The following is a 20,426-nucleotide window of genomic DNA, read 5'->3' as shown; positions in this document are numbered from 1 at the left end:
CTTGACGGTGTGGGTCCCCACATTCCACTTTTCCATGGGGCGATGTGTGTCCCCACATTCCACTTTCCCATGGCACAGATGTGACTGCTGGCTGGAAAACAAATTTCCTTGGAGACTGTTCTGGCAGTTCCCAGAAAGGGGAGGGGTACCTTCTGGGGAACGGGTCCAAGGGTAGAGAACATGAAGGAGTGTCTGGAGATCTGTCCAGATTCTGCAAGCCTTTGCACCTCACCTATGGTTCTATTCTGCTATCAGGGGCTGTGCTCCTATCAGCTCTTGCTGGTGAGCTCACACTTAGAGAGGGGACTTCCTAAAATGAGGTCTGTGGCCCCCTAAGAACTGAATTTACATTGGGGGTTGGGGTGGCTGGGGGACTGAGCCTGCCATAATGTCCACCAGCCCCCCTAAGTTAACTCCTTAAATGGTATCTATACAAATAAACATACATAGTACATGCATGTGTGGGTGGGGGGAGTAATTTTAAAAACATCTGTATTTTAGTTCATTTGAAATATATAATCTAAGTGGTAATGTTGCTTACTATGCTTACTAGTAAGCACACTGTTTTCACTTATGTTTGGTATGCACATGAGCTTCCAGATAAGTCCATGGGCCCCTCCTTCTTAAGTCTTGCTCTGTGACAGAGCTGGACTGATCACCAGAGATAATCACGTAAAGAAAAGTGCTTAGTGATGGGTGTGGAATCAGGAGGGTTTCAGGTCGTCTTGGTGGTCTACCCGCATTCATTTCTAGCTGTGCTTTTCTCAAGTCTACCTGCCCACCCCCACCCGCCCCCTCCATTCAGAAAGTTAGCACCCACAGGCTGTGAAAGACATTCTGATGTAGTGTTGATCTGTAGCTTATTAGCACTAGATAAGCACCAGATAAGCACCTGAAATAAGCTGTTCATCTACCAGCAGCTTTGGCGTAATGGAAAAAAAACATGGACTTTGCAACTATACGAACTTGGGCAATGTTTCAAAACTTCCCTAGACCCATTTCCTGGTCTGTGAAATGGTACTTAGGAGGGCATCCTTGCATTAGTGACCGGGAGGGTGGGACGACAGGCACACTAATACTAGTAACCTACATCCCAAGTCGGGCCTTCTGACGCTCAAACACCCGCCTTCCTGGTTGAAGTAACTTCAAGCAGGCAATGTCTCAGTTCCCAGGGTCAGAGATGCCCAGTTCCCTCTCTACATTTGGACGTTTGAAGTTTTAAACTTGAAAAGTGTGTCTGGCTTAAAAGAAGGGAATTGTCAAGGGTGTTCACGGATTTATGTTTAATAATAAAAAATGGGAACAGTTTAAATGTCCTCTAGTAGGAAATTGATTTAATAAATCAGCATAGCTATGTGGTAGGATACTTTGCGGCGTTAAAATTACACTTCTGAAGAATTATCTAGTGACAAGAAAAATGTTCTTGATAAAATGTTAAGTAAAATAGAAGTAATATTTAAAACATCATATAAAGCAAAGAAGCACGAACGCAAGCGCTTTCCGCAGGGGGTCGGGAGGCGTGGAAAGAAGTGATTTTCCTCCTCTATTTTTTTTGTTTTTCTAAGTTTCCATCGGTGATCACATATTGCCTTTTAACCTGAAAACCACAGAATCACGTCGGGGGCCTCGGAAGGCGCGCGCGCAGCTGGCGGACGCGGGCGGACACGGGCGGGACCCCCGGGCGGACCCCAGCGCCCCCTGGCGGCGCCACGAGGCCCCGCCCCACGGGGTTGGGACGATGGGGCGGGGCGCGGAGCCCCAGCCCAGCCCAGCCCAGGCCAGGCCAGCGCGCTCTGGTGCCGGACTCGCAGCGCCAGGAGGGAGGCCAAGAGCGCACCGTCGGAGCGGCCAGGCAAGCCAGGGGGCCGGGGCCGGCGGGAGTTGGGGACCCCATTCCGGCGGGGCCGGAGCCAGGGCTGGGGCGGCCCCCCAAACTTTGTCCGAGTGCTCGGCCCAGGGAGGCGGCCCTGGAATAGGAATCTGTGGCCCTCGCCCTTGGAGTTTCGCTTTCCTGCTGCTCCCCGGGAGGCCGACTGGCGCCTGTCTAGCGTTGGGAGTCGAGCAGTGGGTGGTGGGCACCAGCGAGTGGGCAAGGGTCTCAGGGTGTCACGTCCCCCTCTTTCTGGCGCGTGTGTCACAGGGCGTGTCCACTGTACGAGCCCCCAGAGTGGCCAGCTGCGCGTGGGATGAGGCTATCAGGTCCCTCGGCTGGTGGGAGGGGGAGGGGAGCAGCCGGGGAGCCTGGTGCCAGCCTTGATGTTGACAGGTAAATGAGTCTGAGTGAGTGGGGGTAGGGGTCAGCAGCCCCCCTATGCTTGGCATGGGGAAGTGCCACCCCTGTCACCATGACTTTGCCTCAGCCTGCCTACTTCCAGCCGCTGTCCTCAGGCTGGATTCAGAAAGCTACAGGGAAGTACTGTGCTCCTCGTCGCCCCTTTGGGTCAGCATAGAAACCCAACGGGAACATGGGAAAGGGGAAAACAAGTGGAGCCGGGAAAGGAGCCGGGAGCCGGTGGAGGGCAAGGAGAGGAAGGCTGCTGGGAGGCTTGGGCCCTGATCTGTGGTCCTGCATCAGCTTCTCCTCGGGGGGTCTCCATCCCCTCTCACCCCACTGTGGCCTGGGTGTGGTATCGGGCGGTGGCGTTCTACCTGAGGAACCTGGACATGGGATGAAGTGGGGGTGGGCCTGGGAACCAGGGTCAGAGCCAGATGTCGTGGCAGGTCCCTCAGGTGTCCAGTTCTCTGGGGCTCTGAAATATTCATCTCACCAGTAAGCTTTGGTTTCAAAGCTGGCGCCTTTGGCCTGGCCAGTGGGGGCAGGGGGAGCCAGGTGCCGCCTTGGGGCTGCTTTGTCTGGGGCCAAGGGGCAGCCATACTTTCTCCTCACCTGCCTGCTGTCCCTGTCTCTCTAGTCATGGGACCCAAACAGAGGACCCAGTCTGTAACTTAGAAGTGGTGGGACCACACAAATGTCACGGGCACTGACTTCTGTCTTCTGGTGCCATGACTTCAGGGCCTCGCTTGTAAAAACGGGCACGTCAGAGAGGTAATGATGGGTTACACCTTAAGTGTGGGGAGAGCTTCATGTCATGAGCCGGGGTAATAGCCACCTCAGTTCAGACTCCTCCCATGAGAACAGGGGCCTCAGCTGGAAGTTGTCTGCCTCAGAGCACTCCCCCCCGCCCCCAAACTTCTCATCCAGTGTCCTTCAGAAAGACCAGAGGCCCCAGAGAAGGGACACTTGTGTCTATGGAGGGCTGAGTAGCAGGGCCAGAGTGGAGGCTGAGACAGCTCTCTGGGAAGAAGGTCTCTGCTAACAATATGGTTAACACTGATGTGGGCTTTCTTGAGTATTCTGTCAGGACTGCTGTACAGGGGAGGGCCTTGACCAGATTCTCCAGCCCTCAGAGTTTGAGATTCTAGACCAAAACATTGGGTCTTGTTTTGAAGCAGAGATGATATTCAGAAGCCCACAGGCCACAGTGCTAGGTACTGAGAGTACTCAACATTGGTCAGGGAGGAAGATAAGAGTAAGTCCTTCTTCTCGTGTTTAACAATTTGTGTTTTTTCCCTTGACTTCAAGGTGATGTTCGGCGATGCCAGTCTCCTAGTGCTATGCTAGTTGAGGATGTCCCCCGGTCCTTGGCTAGTAAATCAGTAAATTCCACCGTGGAGATGAGAATAGCAGCTGTCTAGGAGGTGGGGGGTGGAGAGGAGAGCAAGGACCCTTGCAGTGGACTCTGGCATTGAGCTGACTCAGAGTGAGGGGGCATGCCTGTACTTCATGTGACTGCTTTGAGGACTGGGTAGAGGGACAAGGGTTTTAAGATATGAGGAGTTAGGACATGAATCATTCTCAGGGTTGGGTCTCTCTGTAAAACTAAGGTGGCCTGGTCAGGATCCCAATGGATATTAATTAGGTATGCTCTGATAAAAATGTTTCAGGCGTGAGCAAGTTTGGAGGGAAACTGGGTTAAACAGAGCTGAAGAGCTTCTGCTCACTGCAGGGCTGCTCAGAGGCTAAATATGCCCTTGTGCCTTGGGAGTTTCCAAAAGGGGTATGGATTTTTCAGGCTTCTCTGTTTCAGAGCTCATCTGTTAACATGTCCCAGGGTGGTGTTCTTTCGAGCAGTCTGGGAAATGCCTGGCTGGATGATTTTAGCTTTCAACTCACTCCATGGTTCTGGGTAAGAGTCCCTCCCCTTTGCCCCATGGGGGCTGATTTGGGGGAAAAGGAATAGATCACTGGCCTGCTGGCAGGGTTAGGACTTTTGAGCCCAGATCTCTTGCCTTTCCTGCCTGGTACTCTTCCCTATCTACGGAGTTACACGCTTTCTCCGCAGACTCTGGGGTAAGTGAGCACGCAGGAAATGCTGGCTGTAGGGTCCAGAGGGCAATATGGGGGCAGTTTGGGAGGAGAGGGCATTAGGGCCAGTCCCAAACCCGGAATATGTCAGGTGCCTCTGCCTCTGTGGACATTTTACATCAGTAGTGACCCCAGCGTAGATGCTTTAGGAAGTGGGTCATTCTGCCCTGAAACCCACTGCTCATCCAGAATCAGAGGCTCTTGGAGCTGGAACAGACTGGATCTTTTGGTCGCACGTACTTGTTTTATGGAGAAGAGAGTACAGAGATGTGGAGTGGCCCACCCTGACTCACAGTGGGGTTAAGACCAGGACAAGAACTCCGCTCCCTGCCTTCTAACCCAGGGCTCTGGCGTGGACTGACTTTGTGCAAGGGAAAAGGTCTTCGCTACCTTGGCCCGCCCCAGGTGCTGGCCTGTGCACACAGGTGGCTGGTGGGGGTGCCCCAGGGGCTTCTGTTCCCAGCAGGTGTCAAAGCAGAGGGCATGAACTCTAAAATCAGACATCAAATGTGGGTTCAGACACATCTCTGCTGTTTGCCTGCAGTGGGACCCTAGGTCTGTTTCTGTGTGAATTTCAGTTCTCTTGTCTATAGAATGGGGGTAAGGACGTGCACCCCAGAGGGCCGTTGTGAGGCTCAGACTTGGCTGAGTAGCCAGTGACAGGTACACGGTGCTTACTGCTGTGAGTGGTTCTCTTCCTTCTCTGCCTGTCACAGAGAAGGGTTAGTCTCCATTCTCATGGTGGGTTGTTAATTATGTCTGCCTCTCCTCCTTCCTAACCTTGAAGTCCAGCTGACAGGCAGAGATGAAACGCAAAGAATGAGGTGGATAGGGGCTGTGTTTCTGGATTCTCCTTCCTCATCTGCATTTCCTGGCCTTTGGGAGCCACAGATGTGGCTGGGGTCACTAGGCTTACGCACACTGCTCCCCACTGAAGGGGGATGGAGCTGTGGGGCCTGGGTCACCCCGCTCTCCGGGGCATCTTCCTCACCCCAGTCAGCCTCAGGTCCCAGAGAGGCTGCCCTGGCTGGAGCCTGGGGGCTGGGACGGAAGTCATGGGCTGGCAGGCTTATCTACTTCTGAGCAAGAGGGCACCAGGGCAGCGGCCGGGGAAGGGGAATGGTGGGGGAAGGGGGGAGAAGGGTGTCTCATTCTGGCTCCGCCTTACTGGGCAGGGCTGGGAATGGAAGTTCCAAACCTCTGACCAAGAGGCCCTTTTGTGGGCTGGGACAGGAACTTTCTTGGCATTGGGGCTTCCTTGTCTGTCAGATAACCGGATGATTTCTAAAGGCCACTCCAGCTCTTGCGTCAGGTTTTAGATCCCCTCAGTCATGCTGTTGTTCCCAGAAGCCAGGCAGACAGAAGGATAAGTTGATTCTGGGCCTCTTGGTCCGGGTGCAGAGGCCTGGTGACTTGCCCAGACACTCTTGGGTGTATCTTTTTACTCGTGTGCCCTGGGGGGCTCTGTGCCAGGGTGTGGAGGTGGGGTGCGGTTCTTGGGGGTTGGGGAGAGCTGGAGGAGCTGGGGGCAGGTGGAGGAAAAGGCGGGGAAGGAGACCGTCCTAAGAGGCAGGGGCTGTGCTCCTGTGTCTGCTGGGTGGGGTTTCCTGAGATGCACACTCTGAGCTATTCTTTCCACTCTGGCTCCGGGCATCCGTTCCTGGCAGCGAGGAGGGCAGGCTGCCTGGCCCTGTCAGCTGCTCCTTTCCGCCCCTCCCTCCAACGCACACCCGCTTACAGCAAGCTAGCAACTCAGTAGCTCAGGCCTCCTCTCTGCAGGTTCTGGAGCCTTAACCCTTCAGGTGCCCCAGGGGCAGCTGAGCCTGGGCCCTGGCTGGCTGGCTGGCTGGTGGTGGCCACACTGAGGAGGCTGGGGTCGGGGGGAAGGGGCCGCTTCCCCAAGGCTGTACCTGAAAACCTTGACAGCCAACAAGTCCTGCGTTTGAGCCCGCCCACTGCCGCTGCTGGGCCGCCTGAGTCTGGAGGAGAAAGGAGAGCTTCTGGCTCCTTCTGCTGGGGCCATGGGGCCGTGAGGATGGGGGAGCAGACTTAGATCTGTAACATGGCAAGGACAGGGCAGTCAGAATGTCTTGATAACAGGCATGGTGAGGAAGAATGTTCTACTGATTTAGGCTGTCTGCAAGTGGCACCGCCTTGCTCCCTGTCGTTGGAGTGTCTTCAGGGGAAACAGAACGCCTACTGTCTTTTAGGACCACTTGGGCTTCCAGTGGGGACCCTAAAGGTCCCCTTTAGCCGGTGGAGACTGTGAGCTCCTCCACTAGCTCCTGGCTCCTGGCAGAAAGCAAATGGCCTGGTTCCTGGTTTCTAGCCTTTGGCACCAGACTGCCCTCTCCTCTCTCCCTTCCTTCTCTTTTGACCCCATGTTCTCCAGCACCTACTGTTGGTTCGCCATAGCTCTGAAAGTAAACACCACTTCCCTCTTTCCCCACCGCTTGGGCAGATGCTGGCCCCAAACCTCATCCTTCTCTGAGGCCTTGATGACACCGAGTGACCAGGTCCGCATGAGGGCTGGGCATGTGTCAGGGGGCGGGCCTGGAAGTGTGGCTGCTGTGGGCCGAGGTCCCTGCCCACCCGGTACTGCTCAGAGGGGAGTGTGGCTGCGCTCGGCCACCCCTCTGACTCAACTGCACACTCTCTCTCTCCTGTGCCCAGGACTTCATACCAGAGAGCCGAGATGTAGGCCCAGCCCCAGGCCCAGCTCTGTGACCATGACCATGGAGAGGTCACTTGACTTCCCTGTCTGGTTGGTAAAGCAGGGGGGTTGGCCTGCCTTAGATGAGCGAGATTGCCTTCAGCTCTGGCATTTATGACTCTCTAGCTCTGACTACCCTCCTCACCTCCTGGTGGTTGTCTGGGAACCAGGAGATGGGGAATTATGGAGGGGGCTGAATAGTTTGGTGTCCCTTTGCTATGTAAGCCTTCTGCTGTCATTCGAGGGTCTTAGACAGGTAGCCGTGAGTAGGGACAAGAGGCATAGGTAGACGGGGCATCAAAATGAGGGATGAGAGTGTGGGCTCTGCCGTCTGTCTTGGCACTCAGATGTTCACTTCGTGCACCCTAGCTAAGTAACTTTGGGCAAGTGACTGAATTCTCTTAAGCCTCTATTTCTTCCTTTGTAAACAGGGGTAACATTACCCACCCTGTGGACTACTGTAAGGATTATAATATAATAACCATAAAGAGCCACCATTTACTGTTTTTGTCAGGGGTCAGGGACCCTTCTAAGTGCTTTATGCATATTTTTACACCCTGAGGAGGGTGCCATTAGAGTGGGAAACCCATTCTCCAGGTGGAGAAACTGAGGCATAGTGAGGTGACGTGGTCAGTGCCAGTCTCTGGTGAGCATGGGCTGGTGGCTGAGCCCTTGGAGAACTGGACTGTGAATTGCTGTGTCTCCAGCAGGCGGGTCTACTGGTGAATTCCTCTGAAACCAGAGGAGTCAAAGGGAGGGGTGGGAGAGTGCAGAGGGCGTCCTGGTGAGTCAGCAGCCTTCTGAGCTGGACCAGGCCCTGGAGACCTGGTGGTCGATCCCAGGCTGACTTTCCTCTCTGTGATTTAACCGGGCACCCTGGGGCCACAGCCCCTGTGGTCTGGGAAGGAGCCTGTTTGCTGGGCTGGGCTTAGAGGAAGGAGGAAGGGGCCGCCGCTGGCCGGGTAAAGGGCAAACCCCATGTCGCTGGGTGCCTCAGATAGTTCACAGCCTGTTAGAGCAGGAAATGAGCTCACAGATCATCTGACCAATAACACCTCATTTTATAGAGGAGCACCCCCCGCAGGACACAGGGCCAGGTCATGGAGACATCCCCTGTGGTGGCCCAGCTGGGGCTTCGAACCACAGGGCCTCTCCTGCCAGTGCCTCTTGGGCCGTGTTCAGCCTATTCACCTGTGTGCCGTCACCCAGATGGGTGGGCATCACCGGGCCCCGGGGCTGAGATGGCTGTAATGATGACACATAGCCCTACTCCACAGTAAGGTTTTGTTGTTGTTATTGTTGTTATGTAATCTCTACACCCAACATGGGGCTTGAACTTATACCCCCGAGGTCAGGAGTCACCGGCTCTACTGACTGAGCCAGCCAGGTGCCCCTTTCTTTCTTTCCTTTCTTCCTTTTCCTTCCTTTTGCTTCCTTGTTTCCTTTCTTCCTTTCTTTTCTTTTCTTTTTTTTAAATAAGCTTTAGATATAGCCCTACTCCAGAAGCGACCTGTTTGTGCCTCTGCCTATAAACAGGATGCCATCCTCTTGGGGGAGTAAAAGGGCGGTTCTGGGAGAGGGACGGGCAGAGGGGTGCAGGGAGAAGGAGCCTCTTGCCTCAGGGGAGGAGAGCCAGTTGTGTTTCTTACTTTTTCAAATTCTATGAAGACCAGCGTATTATAACTATTTGCACCAGTTTCCCTGTCCGTGCGGAAGGCCGGGGCACCCCCACAGCAGCCAGCATCTCCGTCTCTTAAGCTCACACTCTGTGCTCGGCCTTGTTGTGTTTTGCTCCTTAACTTCCTCAGGTCGCCCTTCTCCACTTGCGGAGTAGGACNGGGGAGGAGAGCCAGTTGTGTTTCTTACTTTTTCAAATTCTATGAATTTGAATTCATAGCGTATTATAACAATTTGCTCTAACTATTTGCACCAGTTTCCCTGTCCGTGCGGAAGGCCGGGGCACCCCCACAGCAGCCAGCATCTCCGTCTCTTAAGCTCACACTCTGTGCTCGGCCTTGTTGTGTTTTGCTCCTTAACTTCCTCAGGTCGCCCTTCTCCACTTGCGGAGTAGGACCTTCACCTACTCCTCGTGACTCTTGCACGAACTTCACCTTCACCTCATGACTTGTGCAGGACCTTCACCATGACCTTGCTTTTGAAGCCTTGGTTTGCTGTCACATCCTCACCGTTAGAAGGGCCTTTCTCATTTCTGACCTGGCGCATTCTTGTTACGCTGGGCCATCTACTCGGGGAAGATGGAGACCAGCTTTTCTCAAAGTAACCCATTTAGAGCCCTGCTCTGTTACTCGATGCCTCCTCCCTGGCCCTCCCCACCACCGTCCTCTCTGAATTATCCCAGTTCTCCTAAGAGAGAAGAGATGAGCCAGTCCTTTATCTGATCCCTGGACGGTGCGGGTGCCCTCACAGGAGGGGCCGGTCTCTCTTCCTTCTAGCAGAGGTGCTGAGCATGTCCCCGGCCTGGATCTGGGGGCACTTCCTCCCTGAGGGGTCCTAAAGGTCTGGCCCTTGGGAGATGTTGTAGGAGGAGGTCGTGGCCCTGTCAAGGCTTTTCAGGGGCCTCCTCCTTAGCTTCTCCCAAGCCCCCATCTTGGCCACCTCAGAGGGGATCAGCAGGGCTGGCGGACATTTATTTGGCCTAAGAGGCAGAAAGAACACAGCCTAATACAGAGGACGCACACCCAGGACCTCGGCGGCCTCGGGTCTGGTTGTACCATTAACCTGCTGGTTCTGTGACCCTGGGGAGTCACGAGTCGCCTCACTGCTCTGCGCCTTGTTCCTCTTCTCTAAGTTGAGCATTTGGGGCCATAACACCTGGAGGTCCCTCTCAGCTGTGTTTTTGGGGTTCTCTCCTCGTTCCTCAGTCCTCCCCGGGCTGCGGGACTCTTCCTGTGGCAGAGAAGGCACCTGCTGGGTCTTGAGGCATGACTTGTCAGTGCGCTCTCCTCCCTGCTAGAATAGGCAGCAATCACGGGGATACCAGAGTCCAAAACATGGGTCTCTCCCCACAAGGTGGATTCGGCGCCCAGTACACGCTATCCACTACCCAGCAAGGCCGTGAAGGGAACGGTGACAGCCAGACGCGGCTACACCCATCAGATGCACCTTAGCTGTTATTTGAAAGAACCAGAAAGTCCTGTCTCTGGCCTGACCTTTTGTGTGGCTCTCTAGCCCTGAGTGGCCAGCCCTGGGCACCTCCTCGCCCAGGCCTCTCTGGCGTCCCCTGACTCAGCCACTGGCCACGGGCCCACTGCCCTCCCGCTTGGGCCGGGTGGCTCAGCCCTGGGGCTAGCTAGCTTGTCCTCCACCCCTTCCCCCTCCACTTAGAGCCCTGGCTCCTCCCCAGCTCTGCGTTTCAGGCCTGACGCTCCTGCCAGCTGCCGTGGGGGCTGGGCTGACCCCTTCAATGGGTGCCGGCTGGCCGTGTGACTCACGGACTCACATCCAGGCTTGGCTGGGGCCATCAGGCTCCTTCCCTGGTCACTGGAAACTTTTCTTAAATGAGCACAGGGGAGTTCCCAGGCTCCCGTCGCTCGTCTCTCACACCACCGATGCCCAGTGACTGCTCTTGGCTCCTGCATAAATCCCCCTTCTCCCGTTTTCCAGGGGCGCAGAGCAGCACCAGAGGGAGGGCTGTAGACAGAAAGCTGGCATGAAGGCAGAGGGGCAGGGGCTGAGCTGGTGGGACGGGGAGGATGGGCTGTGGGCGGAGGATGACACGCTGTGATCATGATCAAGAGAAAAAATATGAGGGTTCCCACTCCACAGAGGCAGCCTGGCCTGGGGCCCGGTGAGCTGGGGCTGGGCACTCCTGACTGATTTTCTCATCTCCATTTCAGGTGCCAGCTGTTGGCAGCTGTTGAGGTGCCCTCAGCCCTTGAGCGGCCATGTCCAGCCCCAGTGCCCCCCCTCCGTATGAGGACCGCAACCCCCTGTACCCTGGCCCTCCACCCCAGGGGGGCTACGGGCAGCCGTCCGTCCTGCCCGGTGGCTACCCTGCCTACCCTGCCTATCCACAGCCTGGCTACGGTCACCCTGCTGGCTATCCACAGCCTATGCCGCCCATCCACCCGATGCCCATGAACTACGGTGAGTCCCTGAGAGGCAGCTGAGGGGGGGATGGGACGAGGCAGCACGTGTAACACCACACGAGGCCACCCCTCTTTTCCTTCCATCTCAGCTTCCTGTTTCATCCCTTTTTTCATCTCCTCCTTAGATCTCTCCTGTTTCACCATCTTTTTTACCTGCCCCCTGTCTCCTCAGCACCTGGTCCCCCAAGCTGCCTGCTCCCTCTCCACCTGTCCCCTCAGCACCTGGCCCCTGAGCCACCTACTAGCCCCTTTATTGAGCAAGGAGACTGAGTCCATAGGCACACAGCAGAACTTCCCCATCAGATGAGAAAGTGGCGGGGTGAGCCATTTCCGTGTCCTAACTAGACAGCTGCCACCCCCCCGGACCCCTCTCTTCTAGGAACTTTGGTACCCGAGGCACTTTTTTTTCCTTAAACATTCTCATGCTGAGGACAAGTCATCATCCTTTAAGGTAACATCTGAGTTTTGCAGACATCCAGAGGTCATTTGGATGTTTCATAAATGTCATGGCAGGTAAATACTCTGTTTGGCCAGAAATGAGAGATTAGAATGCAGGGATTTTTCCTGAATGGCTCACATGTGGATTTTGAAAGCAGCATCCCAGGAGGCACCAAAGGAATGTTTTGAGTCCTATAGCCTCTGGAATCCTGGGGCACGGCCAGCTCTCAGCTGGCCATATTTGTTTTGGTGGGAATATGAGTGTGTCAGTCATGGTCACAGTCACGCTTGTCCTGTGCACGCAGACCACTGGCATCCCCGAGTGATGTTTGCCGGATGTAGATTACGGTCCTCACTCTGTTCTCCACCCTCCGCACATAACGCACTGTGTTCCTACCTTTCTCTTCCTCCTTCCATCTGTGACGCCCCTGCTCTGGCCCTCACTAGATTGCAGCCCCTGCCTGGCGTCCTCACTAGATCGCTGCCCCTAGATGAAGACCATGAGCATTCATCCCCCAGAGCACCCAGGTGTCAGCTGAGCACCCTTATCCAGGAGCCATCTGTGAATGTGCACTGATGGAACAGCTTACACCTAAGCTTCCTTGTGACAGGGACACACGGTTCCATATGGTGCCCAGGCCATCACTGGTTACTCTGAGGGCATCTAGAGGACCCAACTTGGGTGAGGAGTTCCTGAGTCACAGCCCTTGTCTTTTGGCTGAGATAATGTCATTCAGGCTTTGGGACTGAGGCCACATGTCCCAAGGCCCCAGTTGGTCATATTTGATCTGTCCCTAGGTCCAGGCCAGGGCTATGATGGGGAGGAGAGAGCGGTGAGTGAAAGCTTTGGGTCCGGAGAGTGGGATGACAGGAAAGTCCGACACGTCTTCATCCGAAAGGTGAGCTATGGGCCGGGCGGGGCTGTGGGAAGGGGGTGGGGCGGGGGAGGGGTGGGGGAAGGCCAGGCACTATTAGTTCCAGGGCATCATTTCCACACAGATGTGCTGCTGCCTTCTGAATTCTCTTTAGTCCTGCCTTGCCCTCAGGGGGGCCCCCAGCTCCGCTGACCCACGTTTCCCACCTTTCACTCCTTTCTTCCTTGACCTCGTGGTGGGGGACAGATTCAATCTGGGAAAATCTAGGTGGGCTCTGCCAAAGTGTTCTACCATCACCAAACTTCTTTCTCCTGTTAGACTGTGGGCAACTCGAAGCCAGCATGATCATGCTTTTTTATACCCCATCCCTCCCCCATCTCACATCTGCATGACGCCCTGCTCTAAGCAGGTAGATACCCGAGTAGGTAGATACCCGACAGATGTCACACTGAACTGCCAGAAGTGTGGAGGTTGCACGGAGTAGTGCAGCGAGGCAGGGGGATAAGTAGGGAACTGAGGCTAGATGTTGGACAAAGAGGGGGAGATGTCAAGGAGCAGCTGGAGGTGGGGGCCAGCTCTGAGGGTGTGTATAGTATCTGAGCCAGACTCCTTGAGGACCGGGTGGCCTTCGGGCCAGGCTGTAGCCGAGGAGAGATCTAGTGGAAATTAAGTGAGAAGTAGATCCTTCATAATTAAGAAGGAGCCCCCTCCCCACCCGTAAAAGTTGTGGGTGGGGTGGTAGGTCTTTAGGGCTCCTTGGGGGGACTGGCTGCTTCCTGAGAAGACACGGGGGATGGTGACGCGTGCTCTCCCACCCCCCCGTCCCCCACCGTGTTCCAGGTTTACAGCATCATCTCCATCCAGCTCCTCATCACGGTGGCCATCATCGCCATCTTCACCTTTGTGTGAGTCTGAGGACTTTGCCCGAGGCTCACCAGCTGTGGGGCCCCTGCTGGGAGTGCGGGGCGGGGGGCGGGGCACTGTGCCCAGATGGACTGGAAGGGGAGTTGGCATGCGGTGGTCAGGGTGGCCGGCTGCCGGGAGGGCCCGGGCAGGGAGGCAGCCAGGCCGAGGTGTGATGGTGAGACAGTGACGGTGTGACTCCTCTCCCTTGTCCTCCCCTGCTCCACAGGAAGCCGGTTGGTGATTTCGTCAGGAGAAACCTGTTTGTCTACTATGTGTCCTAGTGAGTCTCTGCTTCTCTCTGCTGTGTGTGTGTGTGTGTGTGTGTGTGTGTGTGTGTGTGTGTTGGGGATGGGACAATGACACGAGGGGGGAGGGGACAACTGACCAGCTTTTCTCAGGGCAGCGATCAGAATACTTTTTGAGGGGCCCCCCCTGGGCTGCCAGCTGTGCTGGGAAGGGCAGCGGGGGGCAGGGGGTGCGAGCCACCCAGGGAAGGGCGGCAGCACACAGGGCTGGGAGCGGGGGGTGGGGGCGGGTGGCAGCACGCACACTGCTGAATGGTGCGCACCTTCTCCTGGTCTGTCTGCCACGGTTGCCATCAGCCTCCTTCCTGGCCACACCCCCTGTCTCAGAGGCTCTCAGTGCCCTTGGCGGGGGTACTTGTCCTGGGTGGCTTCCCCTCAGACTTCAGAACGGCCCCCAGCCTGCTGGCCTGGTGAGTGCCACCAGGCGGGGCCTGAGGGGGCTGAGGGGCAGGCTGGGCCTGTAGTCCACTTCCTCATCTCTCTCTCCCCAGTGCTGTCTTCCTGGCCACCTATCTGACCCTCGCTTGCTGCCAGGGACCCAGGTGAGTCCCAGACAGATGAGAAGGGATGGTGGGGGGCAGGCGAGGGGCCAAGTGTCTGGGGGAAGCCAGGGGGTCCCTACGCAGCTGCATGGTCGCGGGTGCAGCTGAAGTTGAGGTGGGTACAAAGTCCCCTGGGCGTGTAAGATCTATTCAGCCACGTGGCGGTTATGTTTACAGTACATTTGCAAGATATGTAACATTTTAGCCATTTAACAAATAGGAAGGACCCAAGGCTCAGAGAGGTTGAGGAACTTTCTCACAGTCACACAGGCAGTGTAAGAACTGCAACTGTCCCACTGCCCCATGCTGTCCCTGCAAAGAACACCGGAGCAGGTACTAAAGGCCACGCCGGCCTCCCCAACCCCGAGTCAAGGCCTAATTCTCTACGCACTTGAGCCAAGAACTTCCTTCTGCTAAAGGAGCCTCTGATACCGGGCTAGACCCAGGTCGCTTAATTGTGGTCTCTTTCCCTTCAGACGCCGTTTCCCATGGAATATCATCCTGCTGACCCTCTTTGTAAGTCTAGAAGGGTTGAGGGAGGGTGTGGTGAGGGTGTGAGAGTTGGCTCCAGGGAAGGGGCTGGGGACGCCACTGTGGAAGATGCCCTGGCTCCCTCCCTGACCCTAACCCGACCCATGGCCTTGGTCTCCTTGGGGCTGCCTCTTTCCTACTCAGTCACATGTGCCCCCCCAGCTCTGGCAATCTCCCGTGGCCGTGCCTCCACACCCCCTTCCTCACTCTTCCTCACTCTGTTTCACTCTTGTCTCTGTCCTCCTTCAGACTCTCGCCTTGGGCTTCATGACGGGCACCATTTCCAGGTATGTTCAGGGACAAATCACCGCACTCTTGTGAAGTATTATGGGGGAGTGGGGCATCCCTGGGCCGGCAGTCATCTGCATGGGTGGATGCTGGGCAGGATCCTTCTAGAAGCGATGGTTTGAAGGCATTCATACATGGCTTATTCATCTCTTTGGCCTCTCCGGACTCCTCCTTCCCTTCAGTGTGTATGAAACCAAAGCCGTCATCATTGCAATGATCATCACTGCTGTGGTGTCCATTTCGGTCACCATCTTCTGCTTCCAGACCAAGGTGAGGGTATGGGGGACCCTTCCCTGGCCACCCCCCCTTTCTTCTATGAACCAGGCCCTCCGGGCGTGGCAGCTGACAGGGCTTTCCCTTGGAGAGCCTAGTCCTTGTCCCCTCCTGGCTGCACCTAGAGAACTACTTCCTGTGTCTGTCCTTAGAATGTCATGGTCACACCCATACCTTCCAGGAAGCAGCACTGGGACTCCCTGGAAGGGGAGGCAGGGCTGCTAGTTGTGACCCTTGTCTGAGAGGTGTCTCCTCCTCCCTTCCTGGCAGGTGGACTTCACCTCGTGCACAGGCCTCTTCTGTGTCCTGGGAATTGTGCTCATGGTGACTGGGATTGTCACCGCCATTGTGCTGTCCTTCAAATATGTGAGTGTCCTGGGAGGGCTGGGGTCCGCAAACCTAACATTCACAGGAGACTCTCGTGTGGAGTGTTGTAGCACGCTCCCGCCCCTGGAGGATGGCCTGTTTTCTCTGCCAAATGTTATTTTATTTTATTTTTTTAAGTAATCTCTACATCCAATGTGGGGCTCCAACTCACGACCTTGAGAACAAGACCTATATGCTCTACCCAATGAGCCAGCCAGGCACCCCAAATATGTTACTATTCCTAATTTCTTCCAAGATCTGGAAGCCAGAAGTAGCTCTTTCATGTAGCTAGCTTCCTGGGCATCCCCACTCAGATGCCAGAATTCCAGGGGAAACTGGCCCCAAGGGATAGCCTGGGTTCGTTGCTCTGCTAAGATCTCTAACACTGTCCCTGTCCCCTCTCCCCAGATTTACTGGCTCCACATGGTCTATGCTGCTCTGGGGGCCATTTGCTTCACCTTGGTGAGTAAGGCCCTGCTGTCTCTAGGAAGGGGAACGGGGGGGCTGCTTGGGAGGCGGGGGATGAGGCCACAACTGCCCTCTCCTCTTTCCAGAATCAAGAGATGCCTGATTTTCTGGGCATCCCTGCCGTCTCTCATTCACCTGCCTGCTGTGAACCCAGCAGGCCGTATTATAGATGCTGGTGTGTCTTTCTGCCTTCCTAGACTGTGAACCGTTGAGGGGAGAGACCATGGGTTTCTGTTCATTAAAGTGTCCCTAAGGACACCACATGGCACGGAGGCTCTGAGGACAGAGAACCATAAAGGAGCTCTGGTCACTAAGCCCCTGGGTCCTCACTCATGCCTTCCCTGTTCCTGCAGTTTCTGGCTTATGACACGCAGCTGGTCCTGGGAAACCGAAAGCACACCATCAGCCCAGAGGACTACATCACTGGTGCCCTGCAGATCTACACTGACATCATCTACATTTTCACCTTTGTGCTGCAGCTGGTGGGGGATCGCAATTAAGGAGCGCCACATTCCGCTGCACTGTGGGCTCTCCCTTCCCTAGGGGGCTGGGCCCTATGACTGGAGTCGGGACCTCAGACTCCCTTCCTTCCTCTCCAGTAACATGCTCAGTTTCCTTTCTGTCCTGGGAGGGGTGGCGTCTCTGGCGGTGGATATGCGGGGACCTGGCGCGGCTGGAGGAACTGGGGACTAACTCTAGCCTCTGGCAGCGACTAGGCAGAAGACGCGCCTTCTCCCTCCACCCACTCCGTGGCACCAGATTCTTCTTAACAGCTGGGGTTGCAGGGAGGAACAGAACAAACCTATTCTACAGCCAAAAGGGAATATGAGAAGTAGAAGTGACTTTGAGGTGATGAGGTGTCCCCTCCCACCTCTGCCATAGGCTTCTGAGCTTGGTAGCTGGGGCTGTTTCCTCCCTCAACCCCCAACAAGGCCAGAGGGCTTTGTCCCCAGCCTCCTGGATGCACAGACTGTTACCCTGTACTCCTCTGACAACCCTTGGCGCCTTCCAGCTCACAAAGGTAGAAGAGATCTGCGCCCATGGGTCTCCCCGGCTTCAGTACCTCTTCTTTTGATGGCATGTGTATACTGTTCATTCGGAGTAGGGGAGGGCAAGGGGGGGCGAGCAAGGTCATGCACAGGGGCCAATACAGAACAGCATCTGCCCTGGGCTTCCTCATGGCTTGTGGTGGTGGAGGGGGCAGGCCTGTTTGAAGCCATCTGGTCCCCATTCTCCAAAGCTCCCCGGGGCCTCCTTGGGGGCTTCTGAGATCTCTGGTCAGAGAGACCTCTTGCTTCCTGTGCTCAAGCTGCTCATAGAAGAAAGTGAGGAGCAAAGCTCAGGAGACGGGGTGGTTTGTGGGACTGTAAGTGGGGCCAGGAAGTAACCAGGGAGAAGAGAGGCCAGGGTAGGGGCTGGGAAAATGCTCTGCGGTCCTCTATCTGAGCTGAGAGATAGGAAAGCCTCCTGTGGTGTTCATGGAAACTTCTGTGTTCTTTCCTTGTGCTAACCTGGGGAGGACCCCAAGCAAAAGGAGACTTCCCCTCGCAGTTTGTTCTTAACTTGTGCTGGGGGATTTTAGACTCGAGCCTCATCTCTCCAGCCCGCTGCCACTTTCTTTGTGACACCAAGTGCCTCAAGCTGGAATGGGGAAGGAGGACAAGAGTCCCTGTATCAGTGGGGGTAGAAACTAAATCAGCCCAAGGGTATACTTAGGACTTCTCTTAAGTACTTGGTCCTAAATATATCACACAAAAGGACATAACTAGCAGCGTAATAAAGTTTTGTGTTTAGAAGTTAAAATCCTGCTTGGCTCTGGTTTCTTTAAGGTCCACTCTGGCGGGGCTGGTCTGGCTCTGCCCAAACCCTCCACTTCCTGCCTCTGCATTCTGCCTTGGTTTCTTCTACCTCTTCTAAGATCACAAATCTATTTGCCCCAGTGCTTCCTGGCGATGGACGCAGTAGATCGGTAAGGGCTCCGCCTTGGCAATACTGGGGCCGGCAGGGACCGATGATCTCTCTCTGAATAAGAGCGGTAACGTGTGACCTTCTCTGCATCATGGACCTTTTACAAAAGCACATGAGAGCTATGATCTCTCTTCCTCACAAAGCTGTATGTACACACACGATTTCACACGTGGGGGTGACGGGGGAAGACAGAACACTGGTTCAAGTTTAAAACTCATGTCTTAGAAATCACTAGTCCAAACCCTCTCACAAACAAGGAAACTGAGGCCCACAGAGGCTGAGTCACTTGGACTAGGCCAAGAGGATTGTGTTTTTTTCTCCCACACACTGAATGTCCTTTTTGATTCTCTTTATTTTTTGTTAGAGGCTCAGGAGGACTCCACCCTCCTGGCCAGTGCACTGAGGGCCTGGTCCCCAGGGCCTGCGCCTAAGCTTGTTGTACTTAAGTCTCTGTGGTTTCCCCAACTAGCCAGCCCAGGACACTGAGCGCTTCTGTGGGAGGGAGCACACGTGAATAACCAACCCTCCCTCTGCCCCTCCCATCCCAAGGGATTCACAAGCCCAGTCCTGGTTCCTTTGGGTTCAAAACACTAAATAACTTTATTTGCCTTTGGCTGGCTCCTTGGCAGGGGTGGGGCAAGGGCTGGCAGCAGTCTGGGCGTCGGGCGCCCTCTGGTGGACCTCACAGGCGAGGACCAGACTCACGGCCAAACCCAAAGGACTTCTCGGTCTGGAGGCCCCAGTTAATAGAGTCTAGCGGGGGCTGCGACGTTGCTTAGGCTTGCACCCCTGACCCGGCTTCAGGAGATGGGGCACGTTGGGAGGAAGCCCTGAACCTCTGGCTCTCATACTCGCCCGTGTTGGATGCCCGCATGTTCTGCCGAGCCTTCATCTGCTTCAAACGGTCCTTGTCCACTTCCCGCTTGGTGAGGATGAAGAGGAGGATACCACAGGGGAAGCCGATGGCCCTAGGGGTGGGGAGATGGGCATGGGGTTTGGGGAGGGGCCAAGCCTGAGCCAGTGGAGCTTGGGGAAATCTCATTCCAGCTTCATCGATCACATGAACACTGCAATACCTCTTGTGTCTAGGCAGCCTCCGCACGGGCTGCTGGAGGGCCCCAAACAAATCAGACCCTGCGGCTGCACTGCCTAAAACTCTGTAACAGCTCTCCGTCACTTCCGGGCCAAATCCAAACTCCCAGGCACAGCACAAGACGCCCAGCGTGGCTGGGTCTCTGTCCACCTTTCCATTCCTTTCCCCTATAGCCTGACAGTCCTCAACATGAGCCGTGCAATCCTGCTGTACTGACTATGCAGGGTTCTCCGGACAGGCCATTCTCTTTCCTCCAAGTGTTGGCAAAGTTTCCCTCTGCCTTAACTGCCCCACACCCCTTCCCAAACTCCCCCTCTTAATCTCAGTAACCGCTACCTGGGAGGCACTTTGGTGTGGGGGGGAAAGGGCATGGAGTCACAAGACCCGGTGAGAATCCCATCTCTGAGCCGTAGTTCCTGCCTGTGAGACGGGATGTAATTTTTGTAATGCTTTTTGTGTTTTTTTTTTTTTTTTGTATTTAGGGAGTGTAATATTTGTCTCAGAGAAACTAAGACATTACCTTGTAAAGTACTAGCACACCTGAGGTGTGGGAAAAAATGTTAATTTCCCTCTTCTTTCCTTTTCATATTGACCAACACCACATATTAAGGCTAGAGTCAGACCCAAATAATGACGTATTGAACACCATGTAGATGCTACTTACACGGCTAATATAGTCTCACATGATCTCCATGAAAGATCTCAACTGGCTTTCACCCCCAGCTCCCAAAAGAGAGAATGAGACCAGGGGCCCAAATGCACATCAGAGTAGCTCAGCTTACTACACAGAAAGCCCACTGTTTCTCCAATTCCACACACTTTCCCAACTCCCCTGCCCCATTCCTCTGAGATTCCAGTCCTCACACCAAGCAATTCCTTCCCCACAACCTTGGATTCAACTCACCACCTGAAACTCAGAGAAGTCTCTGGGTCCCGCCCTTCCCTGTGCTGCTCCCCACTGGTGGGCAAAGAGTTAACCGAAACTCACCAAGCAAGTCCCACAGCTTTCATGGGGTTCTTGGCCCTCTTTCTGGGAATGTATTCCAGCTCAGGGGATAGGGGCTCAGGCTCCTCCTTGCACTCTGGGGAGCTGTGGCTTTGCAGCGCCCGGGTCCTGTTCTGGGAGGCCTTGTTAGCTGTGGCTCCTGAGAGAATCCCTGTGATGGAAGGAAGAAAGGTCAGTAC

At 55.2% G+C, this 20,426-nt stretch overlaps 2 protein-coding genes across 7 annotated transcripts in view; one reads left to right on the top strand and one right to left on the bottom strand.

The window, feature by feature from the left end:
• PNKD (PNKD metallo-beta-lactamase domain containing) overlaps positions 1-20,426 on the bottom strand; it is a 58,527-nt gene that overhangs the window by 37,073 nt on the left and 1,028 nt on the right. For 3 of the 4 annotated variants that reach the window (XR_013331239.1, XM_077748671.1, XM_077748672.1), the window contains one exon: positions 20,230-20,398. Coding sequence is in view for 3 of the 4 variants with exons in the window: in XM_077748671.1 (XP_077604797.1) it covers positions 20,230-20,398 (169 nt within the window). In the remaining variant the exon portion in view is untranslated. Of the gene's footprint in view, positions 1-18,723; positions 19,117-20,229; positions 20,399-20,426 lie in introns of those variants that run through there. The other variant, XM_077748673.1, reaches the window with a different exon arrangement.
• On the top strand, positions 1,751-17,983 carry TMBIM1 (transmembrane BAX inhibitor motif containing 1). 3 transcript variants are annotated; one of them, XM_077748582.1, is made up of 13 exons: positions 1,766-1,852; positions 7,040-7,130; positions 10,937-11,186; positions 12,425-12,525; positions 13,342-13,406; positions 13,634-13,687; positions 14,204-14,254; positions 14,731-14,770; positions 15,035-15,072; positions 15,256-15,343; positions 15,617-15,712; positions 16,121-16,174; positions 16,534-17,983. In XM_077748582.1, the coding sequence occupies exons 3-13, from the start codon at positions 10,985-10,987 to the stop codon at positions 16,678-16,680; spliced, it is 936 nt and encodes a 311-aa protein (XP_077604708.1). In that variant the 5' UTR covers positions 1,766-1,852; positions 7,040-7,130; positions 10,937-10,984; the 3' UTR covers positions 16,681-17,983. The 3 variants fall into 3 exon arrangements, with proteins under 3 accessions (XP_077604707.1, XP_077604708.1, XP_077604709.1); XM_077748581.1 differs by lacking the exon at positions 7,040-7,130 and having other exon boundaries at positions 1,751-1,852; XM_077748583.1 differs by lacking the exons at positions 1,766-1,852; positions 7,040-7,130 and adding an exon at positions 4,165-4,187.

Source organism: Crocuta crocuta, unplaced genomic scaffold (assembly GCF_008692635.1).
Source record: "Crocuta crocuta isolate KB4526 unplaced genomic scaffold, BGI_CrCroc_1.0 scaffold229, whole genome shotgun sequence".
Lineage (NCBI taxonomy): Eukaryota > Metazoa > Chordata > Mammalia > Carnivora > Hyaenidae > Crocuta > Crocuta crocuta.
Note: the sequence above shows the minus strand (reverse complement) of the source record. Positions and strands in the feature narration are given on the sequence as shown.